Source organism: Trichoplusia ni, chromosome 18 (assembly GCF_003590095.1).
Source record: "Trichoplusia ni isolate ovarian cell line Hi5 chromosome 18, tn1, whole genome shotgun sequence".
In the NCBI taxonomy this organism is placed as follows: Eukaryota; Metazoa; Arthropoda; class Insecta; order Lepidoptera; family Noctuidae; genus Trichoplusia; species Trichoplusia ni.
The window spans coordinates 6,588,959-6,610,843 of record NC_039495.1 but is presented as its reverse complement, the minus strand read 5'-3'; the positions used below and the strand labels follow the sequence as shown (position 1 = coordinate 6,610,843).

At 39.1% G+C, this 21,885-nt stretch overlaps 1 protein-coding gene across 1 annotated transcript; it reads left to right on the top strand.

Moving 5' to 3' along the window:
- The first annotated feature begins 132 nt into the window (after positions 1–132).
- Positions 133–20,155, top strand: LOC113503142 (histone-lysine N-methyltransferase SETD1). The gene is made up of 29 exons (XM_026884961.1): positions 133–366; positions 522–758; positions 1,195–1,444; positions 1,950–2,138; positions 2,451–2,608; positions 3,036–3,215; positions 3,574–3,673; positions 4,509–4,619; positions 5,948–6,078; positions 6,423–6,574; positions 7,013–7,152; positions 7,519–7,683; positions 8,172–8,298; positions 8,725–8,909; positions 9,274–9,474; positions 9,918–10,127; positions 10,562–10,677; positions 11,087–11,201; positions 12,599–12,680; positions 13,029–13,165; positions 13,460–13,578; positions 13,949–14,195; positions 14,747–14,906; positions 15,249–15,375; positions 15,746–16,037; positions 16,460–16,655; positions 17,123–17,229; positions 17,505–17,699; positions 18,063–20,155. Exons 2-29 carry the CDS (start codon positions 523–525, stop codon positions 18,234–18,236), a joined length of 4,602 nt encoding a protein of 1,533 aa, XP_026740762.1. The 5' UTR covers positions 133–366; position 522; the 3' UTR covers positions 18,237–20,155.
- The last annotated feature ends 1,730 nt before the right edge of the window (positions 20,156–21,885 follow it).

Sequence of the window (21,885 nt, the reverse complement as noted above, 5' to 3'; positions counted from 1 at the left end):
GAATATTTCATTAAAATGTTTGTCTAAAGATAAATAAAAATATAGATAGTAATGTTTTCATTATACTGCGATATATTAAATGTGCTGCTTTATTCATATGTAATAGAATAGAAAGTAAGTATGTTTTTATCTACTAGTCAGCTCTGAACTGGTCGTCACCATGGAGAGAGCTTGCTGTAGAAAATTATTTTATATTTCGATATTGTGGTGTTAAATAAAAATAATTCTGATTGCTGCTGTGTAATTTAAATTAGCAAAATTGTAATTGATACATGGCTTAGAATGGCTTTGCGTCAAACATCGAGTATTCGACAAAAAACTGGAATCTATACGATATCCTAACATATTGTTTTATAAACATTTCAGGTTCGTTCTAATAGAAAGGTGATGGTTTTACACGTAATTTTCGAATTTCTGATACAGTCCAGAAGTCCCTGTAATTGATTATTATGTAGAAAGATTATTTGTTGTAAATGTTGAGGTTATGTTTTATAAAACATTATTACTGTTTTGTCTTGCAGAATGAATGGAGGAATGGAGCATAAAACTCCAGGTCACAATGCGGTGCTTCACAAAGCACCTAAAAACTACAAACTGCTCATGGACCCATTTCTGGTGAAGGGAGCAAATAAACTGTACAGATATGATGGTAGTGTTCCTGGAGATGCCTCATATCCACCTGTACAGTGCAGAGATCCTCGCTCACAGCTTTCGAGGATCTGGAATAGACTAGAACCAGCTGATTTACCTGTCCCTAGGTACCCAACTTTTACAATTTGTTGTATTGTCAAGCGTTATTTGACATTATCAAAACATTTCATTATTTGATGACAAATGCTTCTATAATTGTGTCAAAATCAAATTAAGTCGTTATAAATAAGTAAATTATGATACAATTGTGTAAATTTGATCTTCTAAACTTATTTTGTGGACATTTGTAGCTATAAATCTTATAAGTTTTCTAAAAGTCACTACTCGGCTTATACTTATAATAGAGTCAGGTTATGTGTGAATTTTTATGCTGTTTTAGATTGAATATACAGATAAATAGCTATAAATTAAGTGAATACAGTTAGATAAATGTAATTTTGGATAAAATCTCCTTTGTTTTTATTTTAACATTTCTGACAGTAGTGCCAACATAAAGTTTTTGTTTGGAGTGGGAATTTTAAAATGTATTTATTTGCTTTCCAGGTTTAAAATAGATAATAATTATGTAGGAACACCTCCACAATTGGAAATAACTATAGCAAATTTGAATGACAACATAGATAAAACATTTTTGTCGGACATGATGAATAAGATTGGTCCGTATGAGGAATTGATAATATATTACCATCCAGTTACAAACAGGCATTTGGGATTTGCAAGAGTAGTGTTTCAAGATGTAAAACATGCAAAGCAATGCATAGAAAAATATAATGGAAAATCAGTCATGGGCCAGGTAAGAGTATTTTCATAAATGTTACAATGATGCAATTCATACATGTTCAGAAAAATTGTTGTGAAAATTATTTTGTTTACATAACTTATGTATAAATTCACAATTTAAGTACTTTGGCCTGTTGGGAAATGTGACTTCCAATTGATAAGGGTCAAATGCAATTTGAATTAAAAACAATTAAATTAACATGCAGAGCAACAGTTCATATTATAATACAGTGTCCTATTATAAGTAAGTAAACATATTTTTAGGGACTTAAAAATGCTAAAGTACATGGAATGTAGTACCTTAGAGGTAAACAGTTTAGTTCCTCTATTTGATATTACCTTAGAAATAAGAAGTAGAGGTTTTATCATGTTTAATAAATAAACTTACTTAAATACATGGAAGAAAGATATAATAAAAATTATATGCTTAGGATTGCAATTAAACCATCGGAGATAATGTTACACTAGGTATTGTGGTTCCAATTTGTTTTTAAATTAATCTTAAATGAATATTTTAGGTGCTTGATGTCTTCCACGATGCTTTTGGTAAGAAAGTTCACGAAATGTTCGAAAATAAGACTGTTGACAAGAAGCCCCCGCCTGTCGCTACGGTTGTCAAGCCCCCAGTAGTTGCTGAAGAAGTGCGGCCTCCAAAGGTGGATCCTACACTCAGTAAAAGATTAGAAGAAACTAAGATCACTGAAAAGGTGAGTACTCATTATTACGATATTTCATGTTATTTGGGAACCATTTAAAGGTGCTTCAAATCAAATGCCCAAACCAGTGTTAAGTTTTATCAAACGAGGATACAAGTGATACAATAATTCAACTCGTAACAACTATATTTTACCTGTGACAAAAAATTAATGGATTTGATTTTATTTAAATCGGTTTTTATCAAATAAGTCAATAGGATCTTTGTTAAAAACCCTGTGACTATTTTAAATGAAAAGTTTGTTACAAAAATAGCTGTATATAGATTCCCAAGCACAATAGACATAACGAATTGTCCTTCCAAGGAGCCGTACCCTCGCACTCACGCTTCGTACAAGGAGGTTGAGCACAGCGACAGCAACCAGCGGTGGTCGGACGAAGAGCGAGAGTACCGACACAGGCACCGCAGCAGGAGCGAGCGAGACAGGGACAAGGATAGGGACCGCGACAGAGATCGAGACCGGTAACTGTTTTCACTGAGTATTGTGGTTAATAATATAAATAAAATTAATTCTGACTGGGTGAATTCTAATAACTGAAGTACGGTACGCTATTTTTAATTAAGAAGACGAGAATATTGAAGAGACAGACAATATCATATCCGTGAGTACTTCAACTAATATCATATGATGGTGTTAGGTACCTACTATAGTTTGTAATTTTGTGTAAATAATCATATGCATTTAATCCTAATTATAAACTGCTATTTTCCAAGCAAACGGTGTAAGAGGAAATGCCGGCGAAGGTAAAACTAACTTAATTTTTTGTGTTTGCGTTTTGTTACTATGAGTGTGTTTGATTTTTTTAGTAACTAGCGATTTTTAAGCTTTATGATTTACTTCTATAATAATTTTAGTATGTTTTTTTTTTATTTTTTAACCTCTGTGTAGGGAGCGTTACCGCGAGCGTTACGCCCGCGGCACGAGCGAGACGAGCGAGGCCCCGTACCCGAGCGCGTCGCACGCGCCGGACGTGCCGTACACGCCGCACACGCCGCACGCCACGCACGCCCCGCACGCGCCGCACGCACCGCCCGCTGCCTTGCCCTACGACCCTTACTATCAACAGAGGTAATTTATACTATTTTAATTTAGAAAAAGCATGTCCTGCAAATCATGTAATTACACTAATTACTGTCGCTTTTACTTGACTGTTCTTTTGTAATAGTATTTACTAAACTTTCAAAATGAAAGGATACAAAAATCCTTTCATTTTGAAAGTTTAGTAAATTTTGATATTTTAAAGTCAAAAACTGTATATTTCTATTGATATATAAAATATCTCCGATATTTATTATCTTTTGATATGTCCGTCCTATTATGATATTGAGCATAAATGATACCATGAAATAATTTAAATCTAGTTTTAAATATAAATTTCGATTGAATGCCGTTATTAATCAATTTGGTTCCGTTTTTATCCCTGCAGCTACGGCTACAGTTACAGCGCTGGTGCGGCGGCGGGTGGCAGCAGCATGTGGTGGGGGGACTGGCGACATCCTCACCACACCTCCCACCACCACTCACATGTAAGTACCATCACCACTCACATCAAAAACCAATTTATCTTTGGCGTAAACTGGTTCCTTGCAATGCGTGAAACTTACATCAAAAGAATTGATTACTCGATTTCGTGAAATCGAAACTGATGAAAGATATTGATTGCACTATAGAATACACTATAGGTAGTTCACAAGAAAAAAAAGTACCAATTGCGGTTTTAGAACTGTATTTCATGTTCAGTGCGAAATTCAACATTAAAAAACCATACATAAGGTCCATACATTTGTCCTGCAACTGTTTTGATGATAATAATATACCTAATGTGTGTTATTTGATGTCTTTATGACAGTGAGTGTACTGATACTAACAGCTCGGCTTGACAGCGGGTCTCATTACATCATCATCATCACTTGGGACTCATTCGACAGCGTTAGCACTGCCCACACCATTTATACTTTGCTTAGCCATTCTGTATATATTTATAGCAATTTTGATATCAGTCTCCGATTTGAAACAAAATTATATAGAAAAAAAAATATAGATTGTATATAGGGCGTAAAACGTAAATAATATCAAATTTTCTGTCATTTTTAATTTCTTCATTATTGAATGAAAATTGTACTTACAATAAGTCTTACATCTATTCGTATAGATTAGATTCATACGACGAGTTCCTTATTATTTGTATAATATTATTAAGCCAATTGTTTTACAATTCCAAAAAAATATGTCGTTATTCTATCATATACATATATGATATAAACCTAGAAATATAAACAAAAAATCCATAAATCTAGGTAAGTATACAACATTGATGCTTACCGTGGTCACAATATAAACTGGTATCGATATAACATAAAGCTGGAGCGTCGTTCGTCGGCCACGCCTGTGTGGGTGGCGCCGACCACGCCCGCCCAGCGGGACGCGCCCTCCCCCGAGCCCAAGGAACGCCGCGACAAAGACAAGGACAAGGTCGGACAACGCTTGCCTCTACATGCACTACGCACTAGTACGATTAGTGTATTGTATTAGCTTGTTCTCATTGTTAAAGCTTATGTTTACAACGGATTTTTAGAGTAATTTTTAGGAGGATGATTCTTTATTAAATGTATGTAATGGTTTACTCTCCCGTATGTATCGGGATTGCACCCGTGAGTAAACGATTTCATTATTTATTAAAGGATTTTTGAATAAAACTCCTAAAATCTATGGCCTCGATGCAATTTCTAAGAATATTACAAGTGAAATTCTGAGGAGTTTATTTTAGTATTCATGCTTAGTTTACATTTTACATAAATTTGATCAGACCAGATGCAAATGCCCGAAAATCGTAATTTTATTTCGCTTCTGATAAAATTCATATGAGAGGCGGCGTTTGAACTTTTTCATTCGGTCAAATAATTGTTAAATTTGTCAACCTATGACATGTATAAATAAGCTGCTTAAAAATATATAAAAATAAACGAATCTTGTTGTAAATGTAAGCTTAAAACATAAAAGTATTAAATGTGATGGAACAGAATATCTGTAGTTATGTAGTTGCGTTGGTATATGGACAATTGCACAACAATTATGTACTTAGAATTATTATTATTGCACAAAACTGCACTATGTTGTATGCTAGGTAACTTGGTATTTATTTATCGGTATTTATAATTATGAAGGTAAGTATAGGTCATTCCCCGCATGGCATAGACAATATCATATCACCTGCATGTTTACTAACTTTTTTAGCATGTATCACTGCCTGTGCTACAAATAATTTGCATTGCGAAGTGTTTTTGTTAGCTGTGAATTGTATCATGATGCACGTGAATAAAGTTGAATTTTGTTTGCATAATTGATGTTATAAGGCCTTACTCACACGATTCTCTGATAACCGACTTTAGCCTTTACTGGTTTCGAACTTCTTTGAGTTCCTGTATGTTACTAGTCGGATGTAGCTTAAGTGTTGTGGAGTTGTTGGTTCTTTTATGCAAGGTCAATCTATAAAGAAACAAGTAACGATACTCAACGTTATTGATATTTAATTTAAAATACTGCATGATTTGCACGTTTTGCTAGTATTGTAAGTTATGTAATTAGAAACGAAACGAATACAGGTTTGTTTTAAAAATCACTACAGCATCATAGATTAACCAGATTCGCAGCTTATATTAACAGTTTACATCAATCAATCAATGATAATTTCAGCTCCTTGCTCCTCCATGGTCCTAGAATTGCAAGCACTGTCAAATACACTTTCTTCAAGCCTGCAAATTTCAAATGAGCCCTCACAATTGATAGAAATTATTATATAGGAAGTTCCTGTGGAGCCTAAAGTTGAGGTAGTGGAGCCCCGCCCTCCAGAAGATACTACAGATAGCAGGGAACCGGAGCCCAAGCCGCCGCCACCTGCCGAGGAACCCAAGAATTTTGATCTGGATACCAGGTATTATATGATGTCCCTAACAACTTAGTACTGAAAGTAAAATTATTAACTTTGGCGTTTGCTTTTGGAAAGAGTTTGGCGTCGCGTATGCAATTTTGCAGGACATCAAAATGAATAGTTGTATATCATGCGCTAACTTGATCTCAAGTCAAGTTAAATAGAAGGTTTATATGTTATTGAAATCTTGAGAAGAATGACATGCATAATAATTTACTATTCTAGACTAGTACAGAATGTAATTAGTTTCTTCTAACATCCAATCGCAAATTGCATACATTTATAACTTTCTCGATCGTTTCTGTAAACAAATCCAGTCATCTTATACCTAATCCTGTTCTCCACAGGATAGCGATGCTGCTGAAGGGCGCGTCGACAGGTGGTGGGTTGGCGCCGCCGTTTCTGTCGCTCGGCATCTCGTCCGAGGAGGAGGACGACGACCGCATGCCCGCCAACATACCGGACATCGACACGCACAACCCGCCCTCCGACGATGACGGTAACACACTCGTATAACACTATCTTTTAACAGTCATACACAACACTAGTAGAGGAGCTCGTGGCAGCGCTGCAACTGCAAAAGTTGATCGATCACAGGTTAAGCTACGCTTGATACGGTCGGTCCGTGGATTGGTGACGTTACGGAAGCGTTGAATTTTCGGCCCTTGTTATCTTTGACAGTCGTACTTAAAAAGTCTGATTAGTCTGACTAAGAGGTATCGTGTTGTCCAGGTAACTGGGTTGAGGAGGTCGCACAGGCACTCAATAACCCCAATTTTGATTAGTGACGTACTTTTTTTAAACATAACTGAGATCGTTTTCAGTAACCCACTTGAGTCTCATTTTTATCTGACTCATGCAACTTCGCTTACTAAACAGGGCACTACATTACCTGTTATTCAAGAACTTGATCTAAACCCCAGTTTTTCTGTACCAGGTTCCATTAGCGATGACCGTGAGAGTATAATATCGCTGAGCTCAAACAAGGACGTGGACCCCGAGCCCCTCTCCACGACGCCCTCGCCGTATCTGTCGCGGGAGATCTACCTCGACTGCCTTCATCACTCTGTGGAAAAGGTGAGATTACCTCTTCGATACAATGAAATGTATCAAACAAGTAATCAACGCATGAATGTTAAGTTTGTTGTGAGTGCACTAAACAACAATTAACTTAATTCGGTAGGTTAATGACATAGTAAACTATTTTGTGTAGTGCATATCTTAATAATACATAAAAAAAAACTATGATGCCACAGACAAACAGACAGTCAAACTTATAACACCTCTGTTTTTGCTTCGGGGTTCAGGAAAAGAAACTTCAAAACATTACAAAATTAAAGTAATATATTATGATATAGATCAACCAATCTACACATAATATCCAATATTTACGATTACTCAAAATAAGTTTCTACAAAATTATATGTACTGTTCTCTCTATAGAAACCGAACGCGGCGCCCGCCCCTCCCCGTAAGAAGTTACCGCAGCTCGACAAGATCGGTTCCGACATATCGTCCTCCGAAGACGAGCTGCTGACAGGCGAGGAACCGAAACGCTCTCCCGCCGCGGAACAAGACAAGAACCAGGATAACTTGGACGATGACCAGGTAAACTTTGATGTTCGTGGTGAGGACTTCAGAAGCAGGGATATATGAGATAAGGGCTCATCTTGACCGGTTTGCGCCGTTATAGGACGATATTCGGAATGTTTAGTCCAGTCATTCTAACTCCTTTCTGGGACTGTTGGATAAAGATGTTTGAACTCGTGTGAACCTTTTAGGAAAGTAACATTAATTTATTTTTGCCGGTGACTGATGTTGGAACTAAAAGGCCAATAAATTTGTCAGCTTTTGTAGTAATGAGAGTACCCCTAGCGCCACTATTGCCAGGTTAAATAACTTTATAGTCCTTTACTATAAATCGCTCGGTCCGTACCGTTAATGCCTCCCATTAGTTTGCTCTATAATATGGTTTATAATAGATTTATGTTTTCATACATCTATCCAATGGACTATAAAAAAGATGGTGAGCATTGTACCATACAGTATACATTGAAAATCTTAACATGAAATTTAAAACATTATTTTACCTACAGATGTCGCTATCATCGCTGTCGTCGACGGAGGCTAAGATCGAGGAGCAAGTGCCGGCGGACGCGTACTACTACCCGCCGGCGGCCGCCCCGCATCCACATTACTACCAACCTATGTGGCCACCTACAGGTGACAATACTTACAAACAGATACTTAAACAAAGCTTAACGAAAATACTAAGTTAGTCCTATACCAATTCTGTTCATACAATAAAACAACTTTTCTTTACAGAATAATTAATTCCCAAAGTACCCTATACTGCCAATCTCGAGATTGCGATCCGCGATCAAAATACATAATCGCAATCAGCGTATGGGAAGCCAAGGGGCGTCTTTTTCCATGTTTTTAATTTTCCTGTGTAGTCGCCGCTTTCTGTGAAGGTGAACGCACTTGAAGCTGAACGCATTTCTGACCCTATAACATACGGTCCCACATCTGAGTCTGGGCTCTGCGAAGGTGACCGCACTTGAAGCTGGAGATATTTTTGACCCTAAAACTTACCAACACTTACTACCACATCTGAATATGTGCTAATTTCCTTGTTTGGATCTCCAGCGTACCCCCCGCCGGGCTACGCGGCCCCGGGGCTGGGCGCGGGGCTGGGCGCGGGGCTGGGCGCGGGGCTGGGCGCGGGCGCGGGGCTGGCGGGCGCGGCGCTGGCCTACGGCAGCTCGCTGGCCGCGCCGCCGCTGTTGCCGCATCACTACCCGCCGTACGCCGACACCAACCATCCTGCACAGGTAATATATGGACACATGTTATATTAACTTATCGCCATCGAGTACTTAATACCTATGTTAAGTAGTCGACGGCGATAAAAGGCTCCTACAAAAGCATTACAAAGATGCTAAAAAGCGCCGGTGCTAATGGCTCTAATATCCAATGAAAATCATAAATACACTAAAATCATAGTATTTTGTATGATACGTAATGTTATATTTCACTGTAAAGAAATAAGATGCAACATGTATTAAATTATTATATATTAATTACAATCATATGTGTTAAATGTTGGTCGAGGTGTTTTATCGAATACCGAATTATCACCGGTAATACATACAACGAACATGTCATGATTCACTTTATCAAAATCCTTCTCAACAGGAGCTTGACAACCCATACTACCCAACAATCAACAGCGTAATAGAACGAGTGACAGCAGAACTGAAGCAAATACTTAAGAAGGACTTCAACAAGAAGATGATAGAGAGCACAGCGTTCAAGAGCTTTGAGGTGTGGTGGGACGAGCAGAGCCGCAAGATCAGACAGCCGAAACCGAAGGAGGATGCTAGTCAGCCTATACAGGTACAGGCAGCTCCTGTAAGTATATTTCATGATGTTATTAGCTTATGGTGTTGGGTAAGGATAGTATTATTATTTTAGGATGAGAATATTTGAATTTTGACAAGTTTGCTTGTTGTTAACTATTACTAATTTTATCTTCTGCTCTCGAAAAACGTAGGACCCAAATGTGTGTTGGATTCAATTGTATATTTATGTTCGCGTTTTACACCGGTGTTCATGGATGACGTATGTTAACGAGTAAAAAGTTCTAAATTGCTCCAATTTCGGCATTTTGTTCTTATTGTTTTAAACTAAATCATATATTTGCAGAAAACGAAGAATTTTATTGATGCATGACTCCAAGTCAAGCTAGACAAAATGTCTCAGTTTTATACTATAGGCACCCTTTCTTTTAAGATCCTTTGCTGCCAAAACATAAAAGAAACTCTTATTACCATTAGCAGGAAATTCCAACAAAGAAAGAGGAGGCTGTGGACTCAATAAAATCCATAATGGAGTCTCGGGACCTCGGCCTGGAGTTGGGTGGCTACGGGGCCGGGATTGGGCTGGGCCTGCGAGCCACCATCCCCAAGATGCCCAGCTTCCGACGCAAGAGGAAGATACCATCACCCGTGTTCATGGATGACGACTCCTCCAAGAGGCTAAGTGATCAGGTAAATAGGATACTTTTATCTATATTGTATGTTGAGGTAAAATTAGAGGTACTTCTCTCAGTATCAAAAGGATGTGTGTTTGTCAAGTAAACAATACTGGAATGGGGACGTCAGATTTTCAAAATTGTAACTCTTTTGTACGTCGGAGTAGTGTAATGGAAATATTTAAAATTTTGGTCAGAAATCTCAGTAGTCTTGTTTTTAAAGCGTATTGATCTTCCAAACAGTCACTAGTCCAGTTAGTCCTGTCTGAACTTGAAATTTGCCCATACTATTGAATTATTATAAATAATCGTCAATGTCTCCTTACATCCCCGGGGTGGGGAATTTCTGGACATACTTAATGGCTTTCAGATTAGGTTTAAGAAAAATGACAAACTGCGATCTTTAAAAACAACAAATATTACATATTCTTTATTCTAATGTGTTTGTAGGAGGAGATGGTTCAGAACTCTGATGAAGAGAAGGAGGTACCGACGAGCCCTAGAAACAGAACGACAGGATCCTACTTGTCCAGAAGTCGACGGCGGCAATCCAGCAGTTCCTCAAGGTCAGTGATACTTTTATATACAACTTAAGGTTGCCGCTCAGCATTTATCGTCCATGATCGCGAATTTAGAGAAAATAAAATGGCGGAAAAGTCTGTCAATTGGCTGTAATATCAAAAATTTATAACAAAAAAAAACGATTTTGCCACATACCGAGTTGTACTAGTTAAGTCATCATCATATTATTTAACATGCCTTTCGAAACACGGAGGAGCTCCTTATGACAAAGATGGTCACCCATCTACGGAACAACCGCGTCAAGCGTAGCTTAACCTATGATCTATTCAGTTATGCGGTTATAGCTTAGCCACGAGCTCCTCGTTGTACTAGTTAAGTGTTCTGCTGATAGCGACCCAGCATTGTAGTAAAAGAAACAGTAAAATAAGGTCTAACGGCTTCTTGTTATTCCAGATCATCATCATCATCATCATCCAGCCGGTCATCGTCATCGGGCTCGGAGCGCAAAGGCTCGGCGCCACGCATTTACTCCGACACAGATGACGACTCCGAACTCGATGAGGCTGAGGTACACATACTTATGATCTTTATAAAATTAGTTGTTTACTGGGAGATTAAAACCTGGTTTAATAACAAACATACTACAAATTTAAATTATTTGTTGACAATGGTTTACTTAACTTTACGTCTCGAGATCACCTAATTGGTTTTGAAACTTGACATAAAACGTTCAACAAATGTAATGGAAAGATTTGAACTCTCAGTGATCTCGGTAACTTTATCGGTGAAGCGACTGTGCGTGTAGTCAGTAGTCGCAAATTCGAGCTTGTTTGCGATTTAAAATGTTTCCGTTACATGGAGTATCGAAATAAAGGTTAAGTTCATCAATAAAAATCTTGAATCTTGAGTTCGGCAGTTTGTTTGGCGACGTAGCCAAAAAATCACATTATATCATTCTGTGTCAGTCAATGTAAACTAATACTGTGTTAATCATTTCATTATAAGGCTTCCTTTGACATTCGTTCATTAACTTCATTCTACCTAATGCTCAACATACTTGAGTTATTGGGTCTAAAAACAAAAACGAATGAACTATGTGTTATAATATTTTATAGTAACATTCGTGAGGAAGATTCATTATTAAATGATGCAACGGTTTATTCACGCGTATTTATCGGAATTGCCCGACTAGTTTCCGACCTAACTAGAGTCCTTAAACATGAGCTGGCGCTGCGGCGGCGCTGTGAGTCGAACTTCGACTTCAATCCGGATACATACAGTGAACCGCGACAATAAACCGTATCATTTAATATGTATGGAAGTTTACAAGCAGGGTTGTTCCTGCAGTAGTAACACAAGCTGATACTTTCAATTGCCCTTTCGCATATCATGTCCATTATCATCCTGCTTCATTAAAAACCTTTTTCATGATACATGCATACTAAATCAGTACCCATCCACATTGTTCATAACAACCTCAGCGTGAACGTTTTAAACATGTAACATTACATTGCAGCCCTCCCAGGCGGTTGAGAACGATAAGCCGCTTTGGAGAAAAATGGTAACAGACATCCTCAATTGTTACTTAGATGGTCGTTTAGTCGCAGTAGAAGTGCTAGTGCATCTGTGTTCGGCGGGACTGTCTGTGGATCAGGAAAATGGTGTCACCCGAATAACATATCCAACCTTGTTTTTTATTTGTATCAATTAGAACTTACCTAAGGTGTAGATGACCAAAAGTATAAGGAGTACCTAAGTACTCCCCCTCCAATAAGGAAGTCTATCTATTGGATAATCTCTTGAAATTATGTTTAGTCCTCCGTTAGACATAAAACATGAAAGCGGATGGTTTATTCTGGGTGTTACCCAAGAAAGCATGAGAAAGATCCGCAGATATTCTCGTCATGTAGAATAATCTTAGCTTTTTTAAATAGGTTTGTATATTTGTGTGTGTTTTGTTTGCAGCTCAAGGTGGTTTCAAACAAGGAGAGGCTAAGGCGAGTGTACTCGTCGTCATCAGACAGTGAGGAGGAACAGAGCAGAAGAGGTAAGATACGACTTATTTAACTGAGAATTTATAATGACTTATCTAGGCTGAAGGAAATTCAAATGTTATTAAACTTATCATTGACCTTAAGCTCCCTCTTACAGCCAAGTTGAAGTAAACTATCGAATTAGAGAAAAAAGTATTTATAATATGCTCAGATCATTCTGTCCCAATGTAAGGCAAGGTATCGCTGTAAAAGTATGCAATAATGTTATTTATGTTATGGCGTTTATTCAAAAAACAGCAACCTTAAAATGCAACGAATTCTGATTTGTACTTTAATTTGTTAACCTTGCTCCCACCCTATAACAAAATTTCAGTTTTCCAATACACATGATATTATTACAGAAAAGACTCCTATCCCTCAAATGGAAGCCTGGGAAGGCTCAGGCTCTGGTGGCGAGGCGCCCGCAGCCGCCAGCCCGCCGCGAGACCTGCTGCTAGACCGCGTGTACTCAGACTCAGAGGAGGAGAGGGAGTACCAGGTACGTGGTCAAATAGAGCTGATGTAGACCTTATTGATATTAAGTGAAGGTTGTTTTTTGAAGAAGCTGATTGGTACAAAGTGAAATAATATGTAGAGATTATTATAAAGTAAATAGGCGTGTGCGTTGGCCGTTCAGAGAATACCAAAGATATGTCTTAATTTATCCTGGATGTCGTATGGTTGTCGAAAATCCATGTTGAAAGTTTACCGTTGAGTCAAGTGCAAGGTCACTTACGCATGTTATTTTTGGTTAATTGTTTTGAATAATAATAATAATTATTCGATTTTACAGGAGAGAAGAAGACGCAATACAGAATATATGGAACAGATCGAAAGGGAGTTCCTCGAAGAGCAAAGAAAGAAGTTGGAGACGGATACGCACCCGCTGCCTGAGAAACCGCCAGATGACAGGTAAGCTCATTACACGATGTATTAAAGGATTCGCGTGATAATAATAATTATGGTTTAGAAGGGAAACGAGTGTTTGCTTGGGTGCTTTGCTTGTTTCCTGACTGTGAGTGGACGAATTTTGTCTTTGGACTGTGTATAGTCCGTAGCGTGATAAAGCCGCGTACTTACGCCTTTTGTGTCTCGCAAGACCGACAACAGACGAGTGCTGACCTTACCTATACATTTAAATAGTCGTCAGTCTATTGTCAGGTCCGACGATAGATCAGTCGCATAGTAACAGTCCCTCCCTGAAAGCCGGTTTTAGGCCTACAAATCAGATATAGATTAAACAAAATTTCTCCATATCAAACAACACACCTCCTTTCCTCAGTAAACCGGACGTGAAAGCCGAGGAGGCCCGCAGCAGTCCGCTCCGCAACCACGCCAAGTCCCCCGATGCGGGCAGGCGCTCGCCGCGCTCCCCGCGCGAGGACGGCGAGGTCAGCGAGGACGAGCTGCCGCTCACCGCGCGCCGCACGCGCGACCCGCGCGACAAGCCCGACAAGCGCCCGCGCGTCGTGTCCGGCAGCGACCACAGCAACACCGAGACCGCGCTCAGCGTCAATGGGGTCAAGGATGTACGTATAAGATCACTTTCAAACTGAATAGAAATGTGCCGCCGATTGTGAACTTCAGTGTAAACATGAAGCTGATATGGTATTTTTCTTCAGCGATGCTTATTCGCTGTCGAGAAATATACTGTATTGTACGATATGGCATATTGACTCCGCAGAGCGTATTTTCGGTTAGGTAATAATGAATAAGTGCGTAAAGCTTGCTCAAAATCAGACGGCTGAAACTGTTGACTACTTTAAAGGCGGATTTACACTAAGAACAGCGAATTCAATATAAATACCTTTTCAAATAGTCCGACAATGAGTTACAGACTGCCCTTAATCTTACTAAATTACAACAAAAAAAAAGAGTAAAGGTCAACATCATCAGCCTAGCTTTTTCTCAACTATGCTGTGGTCGGTTTCCAGTCTAACCGGTTTCAGCTACCAGTGTTTTACAAAGAGCGACTGTCTATCTAACCTCCTCAACCCAGTTACCTGGGCAACACGATACCCCTTAGTAAGACTGATCATTTAACCTTTATTTTAATATTTAACAAATATATATATCACAGGGTAGCAGCGCCCTATCGGAGACCTCGTCCCCGCAGTCGCAGGCGTCGCAAGCGTCGCAGGCGTCACAGGTGGCGCTGGACCACTCGTACTGCCGCCCGCCGCCTGAACACAGCGAGCGGCCCGAGAGGAGGCCTTCCAACCATCTGCAACACGATCATGGTCAGTATACGTATAGTCATAATGTAATTTAGCAAAGGATTGAGTACTGTTCAGTATACTTGTACTTATTAGTACTGTAAACTAGCCTGTAGGTCTAGGGGCTAGTGGCACTGACTACTATAACGGACATATAGGACAAATGTTTGTGTGATGAGCTGATTTATCATGAGCTGCCTAAAAGCATAATTATGACAACACTGCATGGCTGAGTTAAGATTTTTTTATTATCAATTCTTCCCCGTGGCATTCATGTAGCTGCTACTTCATCATGACTATAATGACATATCGTAAACGTGCTACAAATGTAGATGGAACAAGTGTATCATAATTTGATGTATCCAGGTTACACATGGATGGCGGAGCCCGAGACCGTCGCGTCGCCGGTGGAGGAGCCGGAGACCAAGAAGGACGCCAAGCGGCCTTACAAGAGGAAACACGAGCCCAAGAAGCTGGCCGAGATACAGAACAAGTATGACTGTGTATAGTTACATAACGTTTAGGAACATAATTTGCTTAAAGTAGAGTAATCATGAAAATGGATCGTAAATGTAGATTCATAAGGTTCATAATAAAAGGACCTATTTTAAAGGATTTTAATAACTGTTTGACATATTTTCGTTGCATACGAAATTATCAAACACATTTCGTTAATTTGAGTAGACATTCCGATTAGGAATCCATTTAGGAGTCATCTGAAATCGGAATCACGAAATCGTTTGATCAAAGTATCATGACATAGTTTCTTGAATGACAGGAGGGCAAGACTACTTATTTTAATAGATTAGATTGTACATATCTTTACGATGAAAAAATATTAATTAATTTCCAATATCCAACAGACTGTACGAGCCTCGCGAAGCGGACTACGACAAAGTGATGTTCCCTAAAGTGACATTCAAGGCTCGCGACCTCATGGCGGAAATGCAAGTGATGTACGAGTTCCTGACGCGCGGCATCGACCGCGAGGACGTGGAGTACCTGCGCCGCGCCTACGACGCGCTGCTGGCCGAGGACGCGCACGGGTACTGGCTCAACGACACGCACTGGGTCGACCACCCGCCCACAGACGTCTGCTACTCGCCGCCCAAGAAGAAGTCCAAGCGACATAATAATATCTATGAGGATCTGCAGGTATGGGAGTCCTGGATGTTTTGTCTAAATGGGATTTGACAAAGATTTTCGACAGTTTTGGTCAAATCAATAATTGATTACTCTGCAATTTAAAGAGCTAACTGTTTTTCCGTGAATCATTAATGAACATACATATCACGTAGTATTAAATAACTAATTTATCCTTCAATTATCATTTCTCTAGTCGCTTCTACTCACTTGTTAGTAAAGTCTATTCTCAATATTTTGTTCAAAACTCAAAATCTAATGTTTTTATTTCAACAAGCTGTTTTCCAGGCTCTTTTAAAATGTTACAATATTGACTCTAGACAACATTTAATATTATTAAATATTCAAATGTGCACATTTAATATTGATATACTTTAGAAAACAGCCAACATATTATGTTGGATAATGTAAAAACCCCTACATTCTCAACCCAGGGTCACTCAAGCGGCTCGGCCCGTACAGAAGGCTACTACAAGATGGACGCCCGCCTGAAGGCCAAGTACAAGTACCACCACGGACGCAGCTCGGCCGCCGCGCTACACGCCCACACCGACGACAAGAAGGCCAGCAAGATGCAGCTGCTGTCGCGGGAGGCCCGCTCCAACCAGAGGAGGCTGCTTACTGCCTTCGGTGAGTAGGCCATACGAACTTATAAGGGCAGATGTACCAGTCTGGGACGGCCACAACCGAAAATGAACCTTAATGCTATAGGTATAAAGTGCAGAAATGTTTGAATATGACAAGCTCAACACTAGCTGCTGCTGGTAAACAACACTTAATAACAGTAAAGTTAAAGTTGATTTTCGAATGTCGTAATAAATATTCTTTGGACTTAGCTCCTGTCCGTCTGTGATGACCTAAAGTCTATTGTTGAATGATATATTTGCTTCAGCTATCAAGTCACAAGAGCAGATATTGACGTACGTTTTTGTTTTTGAACGACGCCCACTCAAAGAAATTTATTCCTTGTGTCACATTAAAACCAAGACTTAGTACATGTCTTAACTACTTACTCGGCTATCACATTTCTTATTTACTAATTTCAGTTCAAGAGAGATAAAATTACATATCAATTGACGTTTTTTTTTGTTAACCAGGTACTGACACGGACTCGGATCTGTTGAAGTTCAACCAGCTCAAGTTCAGGAAGAAGCAACTGAAGTTCGCCAAGTCCGGTATCCACGACTGGGGTCTATTCGCTCAGGTAACCAACATCGTTCCCCGTTACGACAGCCGGTACCCACAATTTATAGTGCCTACCAAAATACCGTGGAACTCGTTATGACTTTCCAGTCACGGACCGTAGTCATTATCAAGTGTAGCTTAACCTGTAATCGTCCAACTTGTGCATTTGTAGTTTATTCACAAGATCCTTCCTTTACTGGTATCATAGGGGAGATGACACTAGCGGATACAAAGAAATTAAATGACTCGCTCTTATTACACTAATCATTTTTTTTCCGTTTTTCTTCATAACAGGAGCCTATAGCAGCGGATGAGATGGTGATAGAGTACGTGGGGCAGATGATCCGCCCGATCGTGGCGGACGTCCGCGAAGCCCACTACGAGGCCACCGGCATCGGCAGCTCCTACCTGTTCCGTATCGACCTCGACACCATCATCGATGCCACCAAGTGCGGGAACCTGGCCAGGTTCATTAATCATAGCTGTAATGTGAGTATACAGACAAATCGAACAGCCCGGTACAAATCGAAAATGATGGAACGTAAAATCGGGATAAAAAGTATCCTATTTGTTAAATCCTGGTTATAAGATATCGGCGTACCAAGTTTCGTCTCAATCCGTTCTGTAATTTTTGCGTGAAAGTGGAACTAACATCCATACATTCATAGATACAAAACTTTCGCGTTTATAATATTAGTCAGATATAGTAATATTGTGGGCTAAAACTACGATTCAAATAAAGTACGCAAAATACTTATATAATAATATAATACCTAACCCTAATATATATTTTGTATAACGTGCTACCATTCCTATTAAAAAAATACAAATAATCTCTCATTAACTTTCCAGCCGAACTGCTACGCGAAGATAATAACGATAGAGTCTCAAAAGAAGATTGTGATATACTCCAAGCAACCGATAGGCGTCGACGAGGAGATCACCTACGACTACAAGTTCCCACTCGAAGACGAGAAGATCCCGTGTCTGTGTGGCGCGCCGCAGTGTCGCGGGTTCCTTAACTAAGCTTTTATTAAAAGCCAGCGAAAAAAACTTAAGAAAGCGAAACAGTAACAACAAAACAATAAGGGAAAGTATGCCAAACTCGGCGCAGACGGTGACAAGCACATACAGTAAATGAACAGCCATATTACACAATCTCGTTATGCTTGTCGTTCCGAGTGTTAAATGTAACAACTGGGTATTCACTATTCTGTGAAGATAATACCGAAATTTTCATTATTTTTGTATTTACTGGCATGGCATCCTACGGCCATTTAAAAGTAGATGTTACAAAAATATTGCTTTGCGAACTTGGTGCTTGGTGGTTGTTTACTGTATGTGCTAGAGCTGCACTCTGGTGGCCGAACATTGCAGTATTATCTTCTATTGCAAGATGGTTTTAAACTGTATTCCAATTGTCTGCTTTTATGACGTCAGGGATAATCTTAAACGTATCGTCTTGCTATTGTTTTGTTGCCTGTGATTGTTGGCTGTAAGCTACCGGTACTTACACTGTCGCCTGTCGCTCTGTCGGTCACAAAACACATGAACTATAAGGCTGAAACTGGTCTGCACTTGTCCTTACCCTAGTAGTCTGTACAGATCGTAGATCATAGTCACGCGATCTGAATAAGGATGGATAAAAACTGATCACTTACACAACTCACGCAACGTTGCCTAAGTTTAAATTTTCATATGAAGTCAGTCTAGGCGTCGTTTCGTGTGCTACGTGTGAACAGTTTGTCTCTACCTTTATACTTGTTTATACATCGATTAGCCTTGTAAACTCGTAAATTAATGGATGTTTGATTGTATCTGACGGATGAATTCATCACACCATATTTGCCTGTACGAAAGGCTAATTGAACTACAATGAATTTCATAATATAAAATGTATCGATGTCAACGTTAATATATTGATAAATACATGATTTCCTATTCAATAAAATAATATATACATTATTAATAATACTTAAATGAAACGGAAAGCATTTGCAACGAGTGGAGTAACTTTCAGTGTTGTGATTTAACCAGGTAAGATAGTGGAATGTTTTCAAAAGTCCTCGCCTACCTCTCGTTATAGATCTACAGATATAAGATGAATTACGCGAAAATGTGTATTCAGGGTTCAGTTTCATATCTTCTTCCATAGTATTAATGTTTAAATAATCTTAATGTCGAGCCAACTTAATATTGTATTGACTCATTTTAGAGGGTAACTGTTATTACGTGTATAGTAATTGCGAATAGACTGCTAATGGTAAGTACCAAAACCTTGTGGAATGACTCCGGCACGGACTTATAACCGCCTGCCACTATTTGGCAGCGTGCCGCGGGTCATACAACCCATGAGTGGTCACTCTCTACAATTATGTGTATGTATGTAGTATCGTGGTTTTGGACACTGCCTCTTTGAAACGATTTTGTCATTTGTATGTACCATATATGAGTGCTGGTGTGACTCTCAAGTGTTTGTTTATTGTATTTAATGTGGAGACCCAGTGAACATATGTATTGTAATTATTAAAATAACTGCAGCAACTGATTCTTGTATTATATTATAATATTTTGACTGAGTCTAAATGTATGATTCACTAGGCATAGAATGTCTGATATAGCGAGCTGTATAATTATTTGTGTTGTACATTATGTGTGTAAAGAGATCTCTGCTATTACGTCAGATTTGTGTAGTACACTTTTTAAGTACATCATCTTGTTAATAACTCGAAGACAATTCGTAACCAAATAATATGGGGTGTTAATAAACCTTACTTTTCGAAATAGATACTACCTTGTAAGAAACGTGCGAGTTTCGTTTGTGACGAATATTAGTAAACTGAATAATGACTGTAGTGTGTTCTACTCGCATCGACTTTCCAAATTCCACTTCATATTATGTAAAATGTAATAAGATTGTAAATAAAAAATTCCAACAATTGTAACTATTGTTTAATTTCAAATTAAAGAATTTATTTGCGTATGCCTACGGTATGTGGGGCAATTTTGAGGGTAGTCCGGAGATGAAAACGTGCACTGTGTGAGCCGGTAGAGGGGTGCCCCTTGCCCGCGCAGAATCACTGGTCCGTCTTCCCCACACGCTTGCGCTGGTGTGACGTTCGGCGAACTCGCATTTAACTAATTAACCGGTCAAGTGCTTTTATGGCTCTCGACACGAAAAAAATGGTTTGGTGACAAATCATCTCGGGCTACTCCGGTTCCGTTTTACCGCTACGGAACGAACCCCTAAAAAACTGTCAACTTATGGCGGAAATGTGTTTTGAAATTATGCGTGTGTGTAAAATAATATCTGAAGACTAAAAAGCGACCCGAAGAAAGTTAGAGAAGGAGCGGGACATCAAAAAACTCAAGAGATTTGTTGCGCTGCCGTTTCCATTTTGAGGATATTTTCGGCATCAATCGATAGCTGATTAAAGAGCAAAGCCGATATGCGCGGGTAAGCGAATATTTTGTTTACTTGAAATTTTAAGTAGGAAAACCCAAGTAAATATTTTAGGAACATATAATAAGCTACCTGCGTAATGCTCGCTCATACTAAAGGCGTAACCTCATGGTTGCTCGTCCCTCGCGATCTGATTCACTTAACCCCATTTTTAAATTTCCCGCGTCTCGATAAAGCGACAAAATATGGTCGCAGGAAAGGTAGCGACAAAGCTGAAAATGTTGAGCTACGGCCTTTGCAGTCGCTCGTTAGCAGCGACAAATCTGGTCATGTGATATTTAGTGATAAAGCTCAAAATGTTGAGCTTTGTCGCTGGGAAAAAAAAAGATCATAGGTAACTAATACACTACAGAATAGAGAAAAGAAAAGGAAAAATTAAGCGGTCGAGACAAGTCTATTTAAATTACATAAGTGGTGCTGCAAACAATTAATTCCCGTAAATAATGGAATCGGGCAAGGTAAATACTTAAAAACATTTCATAAATATTAGTAAAGTATGGACACAATGTACGTTTAAACCATAATTTTGTTTCCTTATACAGTTTTATCGAGTTTAAAATGTACCTTTGTAACTTTAAATCACACTTGTTTCTACATTATAAGTTCACAGTTAGATTATAGATATTAATGCTTTGTTTTTGGGGAAGTTTAAAATGGGGTCGCTCGACCAGATTGTCGCTGTAAACGAGCGACGAGCGACTGCATGAAGCAGCGACATTACGAGTCGCGGGAAATTTAAAAAATGGGGTCACGTGATCGGGTTTGTTGCTGTAAACCAGCGACGAGCGATTGCGTGCGGTTACGCCTTAAGTGACCAATTGTCTGTTCCTACTGATGTGGTTAGTTACTGAGTTTATGAATATTATTTTGCTAGCCCTTTTGTATGGAACCATGAATGTCGTGACTGCGTCTCGGTTTTTCATTCTTCGCTAGATCTAAATCAAAATCAAGTTTTCCAGACACTTTTAAAACGTTATAGTAGCGACTAGTTGCACGATTCCAAAGTTTCATTCTCATGGAGAAGAATCGGCAAGACACTCCATGATCTAGACGCTTCTGCGCATGCCATGTAGACTGAATGCGGTTACCGTTTCGGATAGATAGCGCAAAAGATGTTTTGCAGTTTGCTATTAATATTACTTATAATGTGATTATGTCTCCAAATTAATTAACTACCCCGTTGGGTCAGTCTCATATTCTATTATAGTATTG